This window comes from Phalaenopsis equestris, unplaced genomic scaffold (assembly GCF_001263595.1).
Source record: "Phalaenopsis equestris unplaced genomic scaffold, ASM126359v1 Scaffold001238, whole genome shotgun sequence".
Classification (NCBI taxonomy): domain Eukaryota; kingdom Viridiplantae; phylum Streptophyta; class Magnoliopsida; order Asparagales; family Orchidaceae; genus Phalaenopsis; species Phalaenopsis equestris.
In genome coordinates, this window is record NW_018165677.1 from 8,315 (window position 1) to 21,325 (window position 13,011).

Below are 13,011 nucleotides of genomic sequence, written 5' to 3' on the forward strand. Positions count from 1 at the left end.
AAAACTAGTATATATATATATATATATATAAAAGAAAAATGAAGTTTGTGAATGAGATGTAAATATAAGAAATTGAGCGTTATAAATCTTCCAATAAAAAAAAAAATTAGTCCTCTAACATTTTCTTAAACATCATTGTTTGAAATACGTAGGTTCCCTATTACAATTTAGCAAATCTTATCCCGTGGGATTCTTAAATGCAAATCTGGCCTCGTTTCCGTTGGCACGACGTCTGGAATCCAGATTACTCCCTTCTCCCTCTTCAATAAAACCCTAACAGCAAGAAAATGAGTGCCACGCTGGAGTGCCCCAAGGGAAGAAGAAGAGAACTGTAAGAGGATCGGGATAGTGAGTTTGGGCACTTTTATCCCCCCTGCTCGTTCGAATTCCGGGAGATGTCGCTGCGTATAAAGGCCGTGGTGGACAAGTTCGTTCAGGAGCTTAAGGAGGCACTTGACGCTGACATCCAGGATCGCGTCATGAAGGAGAGAGAGATGCAAAGTTACATTGAGGAACGCGAGCGCGAGGTAGCTGAGCGCGAGGCCGCCTGGAAAGCCGAGCTCTCACGTCGCGAGGTAATCGATTTTATCCTGTTACATTTGAATGAACATCGACGGAGCAAATGTTGCTTGTAATTGTCCATGTAAATATCTGTAATCTGGGGATTGGTCTGAATAGAAAGAGGAGGGGCTTCGAACTTCTTGTGATTGGCCTTGATGGATTGAAACTGTGAAATTTGTTTGAAAAAGAAAAAAAAGGATTACGTATGGGTCGTGAAAGCGATGCTGATGCAGCCACTTCCTCACTCGATTCCACCTCTTGCATATTCGGAGGGACCACTGCATCCCGACTACTCCATGAAACAACTTTCTGTTATTAATGATTTTGTATCACCATAGGTATATTTTAGCTGTAGTAAATTGGTGCGATAATAATACTAAAACCTTTAATAAATTTACAATAAAAATTAGCCAAAACATGAAAGTTATGCACCTCGGATAGAGACTAGGACACTGACCACTGTTGAATGGCCGAAGCCTTCCTAGAGTTAATTTCTACCCCTTGGGCCGAAATCACATAGCCTAGAAATTGAACACTTGGTAAAACAAATTCACTATGATGTATTGAGGTAAAGTTTATGAGATCAGAGAACCATAAAGATTGAGTAGTGGTATTGCACGTGCTCTTTGAAAGATTTGCTATATACTAATACACGATCAAAGTAAACAACACAAAAAATATTTAAAAATGGCTTAGCCCTTTGTTCATGAGCCTCATAAAAGTGTTAGGTGGATTGCATAACCCAAACAACATCACCTTTCACTCATAAATGCCCTCACGAGTTTTGAAGGTGGTCTTCCATTGATCTCCCTACCTAATATGAATTTGGTGATATTCTCCACAAAGATCCAACTTGAAAAATATGCTGGAGTTGGATAGCGTATCTAGCATATCTTCTAAGAGTGGAACCAAAAAATGGTATTTGATTGTGATTTAATTAATCGTGCGACTATCCACACACATTTACCATTGACCATTTTTCTTAGCCGCCAATAATGTTGGGACATTGCAAGGACTTATACTGTGCTGAATTAATTGTTTATCTAACAATTTATTAACTATGCATTGTAAAATCTGATGTTTTTTTGGACTCATCATGTAATGAGGGAGGTTGGGGAGAGAGACATTTAAAATTAGGTTGATCTGATGTTGAATGGGGCACATAGGTGGCAGTATGGACGATAATTTAGTGGGCCCTATATCCTTAAATTGCTTAAGTAAATCTAATATCTCTTTAGCAATTTTAGCTGCAGTCGAGTCCCTGTTACTTTCGTTCACTATAAGAGCTAAAAGAATAGCTAATTCTTTGAAGGATTTTAAGGTTATCTGTTCATAAACTGCACATATATTGGGTTTTTCATGATTGTTGGTAGTATTCAAAGTGTTGGATGTTGAAAGTAACCGAGGTTTCTCGGTCTTCCATTCAAAAGAGTAGGCATTAGAATGACATTCATATATTGTTCCCATATTGAACTGTCAAGCTTGACCGACAATTAAATGACAAACGTCCATGTCTTAAAAATCACAAAGTACCTCACAAACACAATATTTTTCAATAAAAAATTTGACACGACACATTTCCAATATATCAAAATACCTCATTTCACTCAACTAATCTTGTATGGATTATGATGTTTTCTAGTTTCAAGATTGAGAGTTACCACAAAACGAGAGATGATATTTTCAATGCAATCACTATCGACGAGTAAATCACATGCTTTTTCATTGATCGTACACTTGGATCAAAAGATTACATGACGTTGTGATGGGCTGGTTGTCGAGGAGCAATCAATAGTTATTTCTAAGACACATATAAAAGGTTCTTCTTCATCCCCATGAAGTTCTTCCACCTCATTCTCTTCCATTTCAAAATTTTTTTTGAACTCCATTATTTTCTGCATCTAAGAGCCGAAGTTGTTGTTGAGAGGGGCATTTATTTGATTTATGATCCAGTTGGAAGCATCCGTAGCACACTTAAGGTTGGTGGGTTTGCTGTAAGGATTATCCTTGACCCGCAATTTTGTTTTGCCGACATATTTAATGTGTAGTAAAAAAGTTTTTAATAGCATTTGGGGAAGAATTAAAATCGGATTTGCCTTCCGCCGATTGCAATCTCGTTTTATCTTATATAAGTTCCTGAGTTACCTTCCTTGTTGAACTTTTTTTGTATGTCGATTGATTTGATTTCTGCTTTATATGCAAAATTCACAACCCGCATCAAGGACCAAATCGAACTCAGCTCAAGTCTATCTTGGATTCCTTTTTTGAAACTTCAAGTATTCCTGTCAACCAGTTAATTGTTTTTCTCAGTTATATTATTCCACGCACTCAGCTGGCAGAATTGCTTGGTGTACTCGCTACCATTTCGGTGAGCTTGTGCGCAATGTTGGTGTTAAACGTATAACATTTGCTCGAAATCAGTGGGTAGAAAATGTCCTTTAGGGAATTGCTTCATTATACTCCAATTTTTGAGATTTCCATTTCCTTCTCACTAACGAGTTGTAACAATTATGATCAAATATGACTGCTACCCCTTTTAGTCGGTACACTACATATTTGACCTGCTTTCTACTGGAATTTCCATGTATTCAATAAAATTTTCCACAACCTACTCCCAATTGAGGTAGTCCTCAATGTGTAAATGGCTGTCAAAGAACACGATATTCATCTTAACTCAAAATTCATGTGGATTTCTATACCAGAATTCATGCTTATGATTTCCTGGTCTCTCGGTTGGGTAAAATTCTTCTTCATATGAATTAGAAAAATCAAATCACGAACACATATCTCTATGGCTTTCTGAGATAGAATGCACCACATCCATACCTAGCATTTCTCTTTCAGTCATTGTTCCCTAGAATGGATTGCAATTAGGATGGGGGGCTATCTGTTTCTCCGATTGGGTTGTTGGAGAAACACCATAATGAGTTCTTCAATGCATAACGTGGTGATTTCTTGTGTCTTCCACAATGCATCTAACCTTCGATCATCATCGTGAGCATCCATGCTCCTACTACCCTTAGCCATGCTCTGATATCAATATGGTGTGTAGTAGCTTTCAACCAAAAAAAAATCAAACAGAGAACAAATTATATATAATATGTAGCATACCGACTATTAGGGGTAGCAGTCGTATGGTGGTCACAATTGATACAATCCTGTCGATGAGAACGAATTGGTAATATTAGAAGTTGGTGTAGAATGAAGCATTAGAAGATATTTTCTACTCACTGATTTCGAGCAAATGTTATATATGTTCAATACCAACATTGCACACAAGGTCATTGAACTGTTAGGGAGTACACCGAGCAATTCTGCCGGCTGAGTGAACGAAATAATCTAAATGAGACAAACAATCAATTGGTTGTCATGTATATTGGAGGTCTCAAAGAAGCAATCCAAGATAGAGTTGAGCTGAGTTCGATTTGGTTCTTGTCGCAGGTTGTGAATTTCTTATATAAGGCAGAAATCCAAATCAATCAGTATAACAAAAGAAGTTTGACAAAGAAGGTATCTCAGAAATCATATAAAATAAAACAAAATTGTAGCCAGTAGAAGACAAATCCGACTTAATTCATCTTCAAATGTTGTTAAAAACACTTATACTACAGATTTTAGATTTGTTGACAAGAAAAAGTTGTAGGCCAAGGATAATCCTTACAACTAGGGTTGTAAATGAGCCGAACTTGAGTGAGCTTAGGCTTGGCTCGTGTTCGGCTCGTTCGAAATTGCTCGTGTTCGAAATTGTCTCGTGAGCAGTGTAATCGTGTTAAGCTAGATTTAAATATTCTTATTCATGTTTGGCTCGAAAATGATTGTTAAAATTGATTGAAAAAAATAGATGTAGGGTGTTGGATTCAAACTTGCACCAACTCTGTGTAATAACATGTGCAGAAACGCACGACCATACGAGTTGTTATGATTTAAATTTAAATATAAATATATATAACATATTAATATATAAATAATATATATAATATATTATTATATAAATAATATATAAACTTCTTTATTTCGAGCTAGAACAGGCCGAAAACGAGCGAACAAATGGTTGCTCGTGCTTTATTCGTTTATAATTCGAGCTTAAAAATTTTATTCTCATTCGACTCGTTTACTTAATAAACAAGCTGAACATAAGCCACTTAACGAGCCGAAGACGAGCTGTTCGCGAACAATGAGTTTTTTTGAAAGCCCCTTACAACAATTCTACCAACTTCAAGTGCTACAAATGCTTCCAACCGGATCATAAATTGAACAAATGGCCTTCTTGAGAACAACTTCAGCTCTTAGATATAGAAACAATGAAGTTGAGGAAAAATCTGAAACAGAAGATGGGGATGAAGGAAAACCTCTTATTTGTGTCTTAGAAAAACTATTGATTGCTCCTCGCCAACCAACCCAATCACAATGTCATGCAACATTTCAGACCAAGTGTACGATCAATGGAAAAGTATGTGATATAGTTGTCGATAATGGATGCTTTGTAATATCATCTCTAACTCTGTGGTACAATATCTCAATCTCAAAACTAGTAAACATTCTAATCAATACAAGTTTACTTTGGTAAAATGAGGTATTGATATATTGGTTACGGATATCTGTCGTCACATTTTTAATTGGAAAACATTTTGTTTGTGAGGCATTTTGTGATGTTTTAGACGTGGATGTTTGTCATTCAATTCTTGGTCAACCTTGGCAGTTTGATATGAGAGCGATATATTAATGTCGCTCTAATGCCTCTTCTTTCAAATGGAAAGACAAGAATCTCAAGTAACTTTCAACACCCAACACTTTACATACTACCAACAACCATGAAAAAACTTCCCTTAAAAAAAAAATAATAATAAATAAATAAAACCCTTAAATAATATAACCATGAAAAATCAAATATATGTGCAATTTCTGGACCGCTGATCTTAAATTCCTTCAAAGAATCAGCTTAGCTCTTGTAGTGAACGAAAGTAACAGGGAGTTGACTTCAGGTTTTGCACCCAAGTAGATATCAGATTTACATGAGTAATTTAAGGATATAGGGCTCATAGAATTATCGTTCATGCTACAATCCATGCGCTTCATTCAACTTCAGATCAACCTAGTTTCGAATGCTTCTCTCCCCAATCACCCTCATTATAAGATGAGTCCGAAAGAACATCAGATTTTAGATGACATAGTTAATGAATTGTTAGATAAACAATTAATTTAGCACAGTATGAGCCCTTGCGCTATCCCAACATTATTGGCGTCGAAGAAGGATTGTCATGTGTGTGGATAGCCGTGCTATTAAAAAAATCACAACCAAATATCGTTTTCCCGATTGCTCTCTTAGAAGATATGCTAGATACGCTATTTGGCTCCACAATATTCTCCAAGTTGGATATTCGTAGCTGATATCACAAATTTGTATTAGGTAGGGAGATGAATGGAAGACCACCTTCAAAACTCATGAGGGCCTTTATGAGTGGAAGGTGATAATATTTGGGTTATGCAATGCACCTAGCGCTTTTATGAGGCGTATAAATGATGCACTGAAGCCATTTTAAATGTTTTTGGGTGATGATATATTAGTATATAACAAATCTTTCAAAGAGCACGTGCTTCTACTCAATCTTTATGGTTCTTTGATCTCATAAAGTTTACCTCAATATATCAAAGTGTGAATTTGCTTTACCAAATATTCATTTTCTAGGCTATGTGATTTTGGCCAAAGGGGTAGAAATGAACTCCAGGAAGGTTTCAACCATTTAAAATTGGCGTAATTTTCATCGTCTCTATCCAAGGTGCGTAATTTTCATGTTTTTTCTAATTTTTATCATCAATTTATTAAAGGTTTCGGTATTATTCTTGCACCAATTATGTCATATTGGTATCAGAGCATGGTCTAAGGTAGTAGGAGGATGGCTGCTCGCGGCGATGATCGGAGATTAGATGCATTGTGGAAGGCCAAGTAATCACCACACAATACATTAAAGAACTCGCTGCGAAATTCAGAAGATTCACGACAGAGGTGAGGAAGGCGATCCAGACTCTCAATTTATCGGGATGTATTCATCCGACGACCAAATAGGAGAAATCGACCACCCCCATCCTAATCTCAATCCGTTATGGGGAACAAAGGCTGAAAGAAGAATGCTAGGCGTGGATGTGGTGCATTCTTTCTCAGAAAGCCTTAGAGATCTGTATTCGCGACTAGATTTTTTCGACTCAGAGGAGGAGGAATTTTATCCAACCAAGAGACTAGGAAACCATATGCATGAATTCCGTGATAGAAATCCACATGAATTTCGTGTTAAGATAGATATTTGGCTATTTTACAAAATTTGTTCTGTATTTGTATTTTCTTGCTATAGGCTACTATGCCACGAAGCAAACCTGGCCATGAAATGGTTGATATCACTATTGAGTTCCTCTGATTCACTGTGGATATGCGGCAACAATTTTGAAATCTCATGACGTGGGAAAAGCTATCCTTATCTCATTGCCGGCATGATGTGCAACCATAGTAGCCCAATTTGAAACTCCAAGGGTGTGTCGCGGCTAAAGTCGAGCTCTAAGACACCCATCACTAACACTACTAGGGTTTTTTGAATCCGACGAAGATGAACACCCTTGTTGGTGGTTTGTGCTCTTTGACTTCAAACTCAAAGATGATTATCAGCTAGCTCATCCCAACAAGAAGAATATTAGGAGTAGAGAAATGGGAATGATGACTCATACCAAGTTGATTTCCGAATAAAACTTGATAATCTCCACTTTTAACGGTGATATATGCATATTGAGTTCATGAAGATTCATCTTGAGAAGCAAACTTGTAGCCTGTAAACTGAAGAGGGGAGGGGCACGTGGTGGAACAAGTTCCTCCAACTCAATAGTGAGAGGGTAGAAGGCCTGTCATGGGCTGGGTTTGAATGAAACAATTGCCATGGGGAAGCTTCGTACCCACAAATTTGAGCAAATGCTCTGCCTCTAATAGCATCATTGTTTATAGGACTCTTGGTTTGTGAATGAAGACACTGAAGAATTTTGCAAATTGATTGCGAGTAATAATTTGAATGAAACCAACAATCAATTGGTAGTTTGCTACACTGGGGGACTTAAGATATTCAAGTCAAATTCGACATGAATTCAAATTCTATTTGGTCATTGTCTCATGCAATCAATTTGCCTATAAAGTTAAACTGTAGCTCGCACAAAATGCTCGAGGAACTTCAAACATAAGATCTTATAGCTAGCATAGCAACGGCCTTGTTAAACATTCCTCTCACACCTCCAAATATAACTCCCTTCAATCCGTTGCTACAAGCATACTTCAAAGAGTTCGGAAAATAGTTTGCCAAATTAACCAATAAATCATAGAAGGGATAACCCGTATGTTAAACCAAACACAAATGCATTCATTGCTTACAACCTAGTCAACTTGTCCAAACCATTGACAAGCGCAATCTGTTGAATGAGACCAAGAAAGTAATAATGTGATGAAAATCCTATACCAAGAACTGATGTAGGAAAGTCAGCATGCGATGAAGGCAATGTCCTTTGATGTGTTCTAGATGAAATTTTGGTTGCTCCTCAACAACTAGCATCACACTATGACACTAGATATTCAAGATGAGGTATACCGTCAATGGCAAAGTGTGTGAATTGTTTAGTGGTTGCATCGAAAATGTGATATCTGGCTTAATACTGAGAGCATTGAAGTTGCAAAAAACTGAACATGCCCACTTGTGCAAGATCATGTGGGTTTAGAATGGTATTTAAATTTTAGGTGTAAACATATATAGAGTAACTTTTTCTATTTGGAAATATTTTATTTTGCTAAGTGTCCTGTGATGTACTTGATATGGATTTGTGCCACCTTATTCTGGAGCATTTTTGAAATATTGATATGGGAGCCATTTATGGCAGCAAAGCTAATGTGTATGTATTTGATTTGGAAGCGCAAGGAATTTGATAGATACCATGCGACCCCCATCAAGTTCTCTGTGAAATCAAGATGTCATAGCCATCTATTTTTCGGTCAAGTCAACTAGATGCACACAAATAAGCAACTGTCCGTTTACAGTAGTGGTTATTGAACCGGGTCTCCAAACATCTCCAGTTGCTTTGAGCTCAACTGCAGAAAAATGCTCATATTAGTCCACAAGAGCTCCCATCAGAACTACCTATTTTCTGAACTATTAAACATTAGACTGCTCTCATTCTTAGAGAATCCTTGTCGAATCTTGCACATTATAAATTGCGCTTGAAAGAGCATTGAGCACTATAAGATATAATGGATGACTTATTCATTACACGATGCATGTGCTTGGATAGCTATGCTTTGAACTAGATAATAATTACATATTACCAGCTTAAAAGGCATGTTGGATAAATTGGAGGGTGCTATTGCCTTTCCCAAATTATACTGACGAAGAGGTTGCCACTAAATTCTCACTTTTCTTTGTGATGAATGGAAGATTACGTTGAAATTGTGGGATGTTCTCTATGAATGGAAATCCATACCCTTCCATTTATGCAATGCATAGAATATTTTTTTGCAACTCTGAACGAGGTATTAAAACTTTTCCCAATCACTTTTTTTGTTGTTTATTTTGACTATATCTTGGTCTAGCTTTCTATCTGATCATTTTCAAAACCTATAGAACATTTCATCATATTTGCTGAAACAATTTTTTTTTAATCTATTCAAATGCAAGTTCGCCAACTTCAGTTTACATTTCCTGGGTTTTTTTTCATTAGTAAAGAAGGGATTTGTGTCAACCCATAAAAAATCTCGGTATATCAGAAATGGATGACTCTTAAATCCTTCAATGGAATCCGAAGCTTCACCAGGCTAGCCAATTTTTATCATTGATTAATCCGCAGATTTAGTGTGGTGATGGTTCCAATCATGGACAGTCTCAAACTTAAATAATTTTTATGAATAGAGGAACTACACCACCACTTTGACTCAATACTTTGCCTAGTTTGGCACTTATTTGGCTATTTTGAACTTTGACAAGCCATTTTGAGTGAAAGAGGATAGAATTGTGCATTCAATCGGTTCAATTAGATTGGTTGACAGATTTGTTAAGCAAATTGAACTAAATCAAATTCAACAAAATTGAATCGACGAAATCATTAATAAAACTATATTATATATATGTATATTTAGTTTATGCAATATTTTTTTGTCTTAAATTGAAATCCAAATCACCCTTTATTCAAAACCAAAAACTGAACCAAATTAACTAGGGATATGTTGTTTAGTTTGATTTTTTTTTATTTAAAACAATTAATGCATACTCCTAAAGCTGGATACTTCAACTATAAGTGTTAGTATTGTTTTGTTGCATGAAGATGGATCCATTGCTTTAGTCATTGAAAACCTCAGTGCTCCAACAAAATGATTGTATGTGGTTATCCTGGCACTCAACTAGTGTGAACCTTATATATTTTTTTTACCAAGGTTTTATCCTAGATGTTGATCACACACTACGGTTTTTAAACTAAAAAAATTTATGAAAATTTACATACATAGCACACAATTCTTATTCATTTACATATCTAACACTTAAACTTTCATATGGACATATGTAGCACTTTGATGCTTTGAGCCTAAACATGAAAAGATCTGAGTCTTTTCATGTTAAATACATAAGAATTGTGTGCTATTAAAGATTTGAGAGTTATGTGTCTAAATATGAAAGTTTAGGTGTAAGACATGTAGAAAGTTTAGGTGTAAGACGTGTAAGACATGTAAATACATAAGAAATGTGTGCTATGTATGTAAATGCCCCAAAAATTTAAGCAACATACATGCTTGTTGGGCACTCTTCTTACATAAATTTACATTCATTTTCATATACAAATCTAAAAAAGTATAATTGCTGCGTTAGAGAGACGCTTTAGTCTTTAGATTGCCTTGGAAATTGAACGTTTTGACTTGGAGCTTCTCAAAGCCCTCTATAATGAAGATGAGGAAGCATTGATGCATTAAAGCGACGCTTTAGTCTTTTGATTGCCTTGCAAACTTAAAGTATTGAATTGGAGCTTCTCAAAACCCTCTATAGTGAAGACGAGGTTTCTGTTGGCCCCTGGAAGAAATGTGATAGCCATGTTCCTATTTATGATTACTCCATTCGACAAGGATTTTTGTTCAAGGAAATCAACTTTGTATTTTCAAAGCAGCAATGCATGACCATTTGATTCGGGGTTTGCATACTGGAGGCCTTACCACCAATATGGGAATTGACAAGATGTTATCTTAAATCTGGTCATCATTTTTCTGGCCAATGCTTTGTTGTGATGTTTTTCGATGCATGGAGTATTGCCCAATTTGCCAAGCTTGCAAAGGAACCACTTAGAACACATAAATTTTCACTTTCACTTCCAATGCTAGAGACAATATGGGAAGATTTTAGCATTGATCTCATCTTGGCGTTATCATGAATCCAGCATGGCGTTGATTCAACTATGGTTGCTGTCAATCGTCTTTTTAGAATGGCTCATATTGTTGTTTGAAGGGGACATTCCTTGCTAGAATCGTTGCGAGACATTTCCTTTTTGTCGGAGCGTTCCTTGAAGATATTCCCCACAGCCTTGACATCAAATCGTGAGAACAAATTTGTTAGATGTTTTTGGCATAAGTTATGGAAAATTTTGCAAATTGATCCTCATCTAAGTTCTTCTTACCATCCATAGACTAATGGGCAAACTGATGCTGGCAACTGCACTTTGGATAATATGCTTTGATGTTTTGTGTGAGCTCAACCAAAATAGTGGGGTGAAGCACATTTTCAGGTCAAATTTTCTTATAATTCCATGATGAATCTGTCTGCATGAAGAAGTCCATCTTGCATCGTAGTATACACTAAAGTTCCAAATTATACAGTAGATCTCACCATTTTTCTCGAGTGGTAGAACCTGAACATCAGGCGAAAGATTTCGACTTCATGCTAGAAAGCATAAGAAGGCAGTTTGAGTCCTCTAATATGCTATACAAGCAACCTGCTGATGTCCACTGTCGACATTTAACATTTAATGCTGGAGATCTCAAAATGATACGCCTGTATAAAGTAAGGTGTCCTGGTAGCTATTCCAAGCTCAAGCCTCATAGAATCAGGCCATTTTTGTGGCTAAAAAATTTGTTGATAATATTTTACATTATTCCCCTTCTATCAGAGCTGCATCTCTCTCAACTTTCAACATTTTCAATAGATGTGTGCGCCAGACACCTGCCAAAACAACGGTTGCGCTTACTAATCGCAAAACGGAGCACTGCCTCACCATTCCATAAAACAACTGTGTTATTTTTACTATTTTTTAGTTATTTTGCCTCTGCATATGTTGTCAGCGGTAAATTGGTTTAGTATATTGTATGTTTTTGGTATTCCATCTGATTGTAATGTTTGGTGCCTTTCTCTTAGTAGCAGAACTGGTGCTTTATTTTGTGAGATTTGCAATTGCCATTTTGCGTCGGGCTTACAGCTTTGATCGGTTTATATTAACTGAGATTTTATTGCACTAATTATCATTAGTTGCATTTACATACATACCACAATTCTTATCCATTTACATGTCTAAAACGTACACTTTAATATTTACACTCATAACACTCAAATCTTTATCATCACGTCAACAATATCACTTTTATTATTTTCTTAAAGTTCAAATGCACCTTTTTATGCATAGGTTTATAGCATCAAAGTGTCCTAAATGTAAAAATCAAACTTTTATATTTTATTTATTTATTTTGCAGGCAGAAATCAGTCGTCAGGAGGCCAGGCTGAAAGTGGAGAGGGAAAACCTTGAGAAAGAGAAGAGTGTGCTCATGGGTACTGCTTCATCTCAAGACAACCAGGATGGTGCACTTGAGATCACCGTCAGTGGAGAAAAATACCGCTGCCTCAGATTCTCTAAGGCAAAGAAATGAGGTTCTTCATGCAATATATAGTTTTACTCTGCTGGTAAGGGGAATGTTAGAATTTTGTGCATAGCATATCTGATTAATTTCTGTTTGATTGTGATTAAAATTTGGAAAAATAATTGAAGGTTTATATTAAAGGAAATGTTGAAATAACATCTGTTAAAGATAAGGTGATTTGGATATGTATGATAAAGGTTAGAGGAGGTTTCCACTAGGGGTGTAAACGAGCCGAACATGAGCATTGACTCGTTTATATTTTGAGCTCAAAAAGTGTGTTCGTGTTCGGCTCGTTTGCTTGGGGAGCAGAACGGGAGCCGTTTTGATAACCATAATTAGAATCTAATCTAATTTAATTGATGTTAAGGATTGGAGCAAAATTTAAAAATTATTGTTTATATACATCATTTTGAATCTAATTTAATAATTTTTATTATATTTTCTTTATTAATACTTTTAATTGATTATAAATCTTTGTAGCCTTGTAGTCAATTAAATTGTTTAAAAATACTATTCATCATATATATATATATATATATATATATATA

The 13,011-nt window shown here is 36.0% G+C and overlaps 1 protein-coding gene across 1 annotated transcript; it reads left to right on the top strand.

The window, feature by feature from the left end:
- The first annotated feature begins 167 nt into the window (after positions 1–167).
- LOC110033621 lies at positions 168–12,724 on the top strand. Its single transcript, XM_020737657.1, has 2 exons — positions 168–575; positions 12,299–12,724. The coding sequence occupies exons 1-2, from the start codon at positions 396–398 to the stop codon at positions 12,470–12,472; spliced, it is 354 nt and encodes a 117-aa protein (XP_020593316.1). The 5' UTR covers positions 168–395; the 3' UTR covers positions 12,473–12,724.
- Positions 12,725–13,011: the final 287 nt, after the last annotated feature.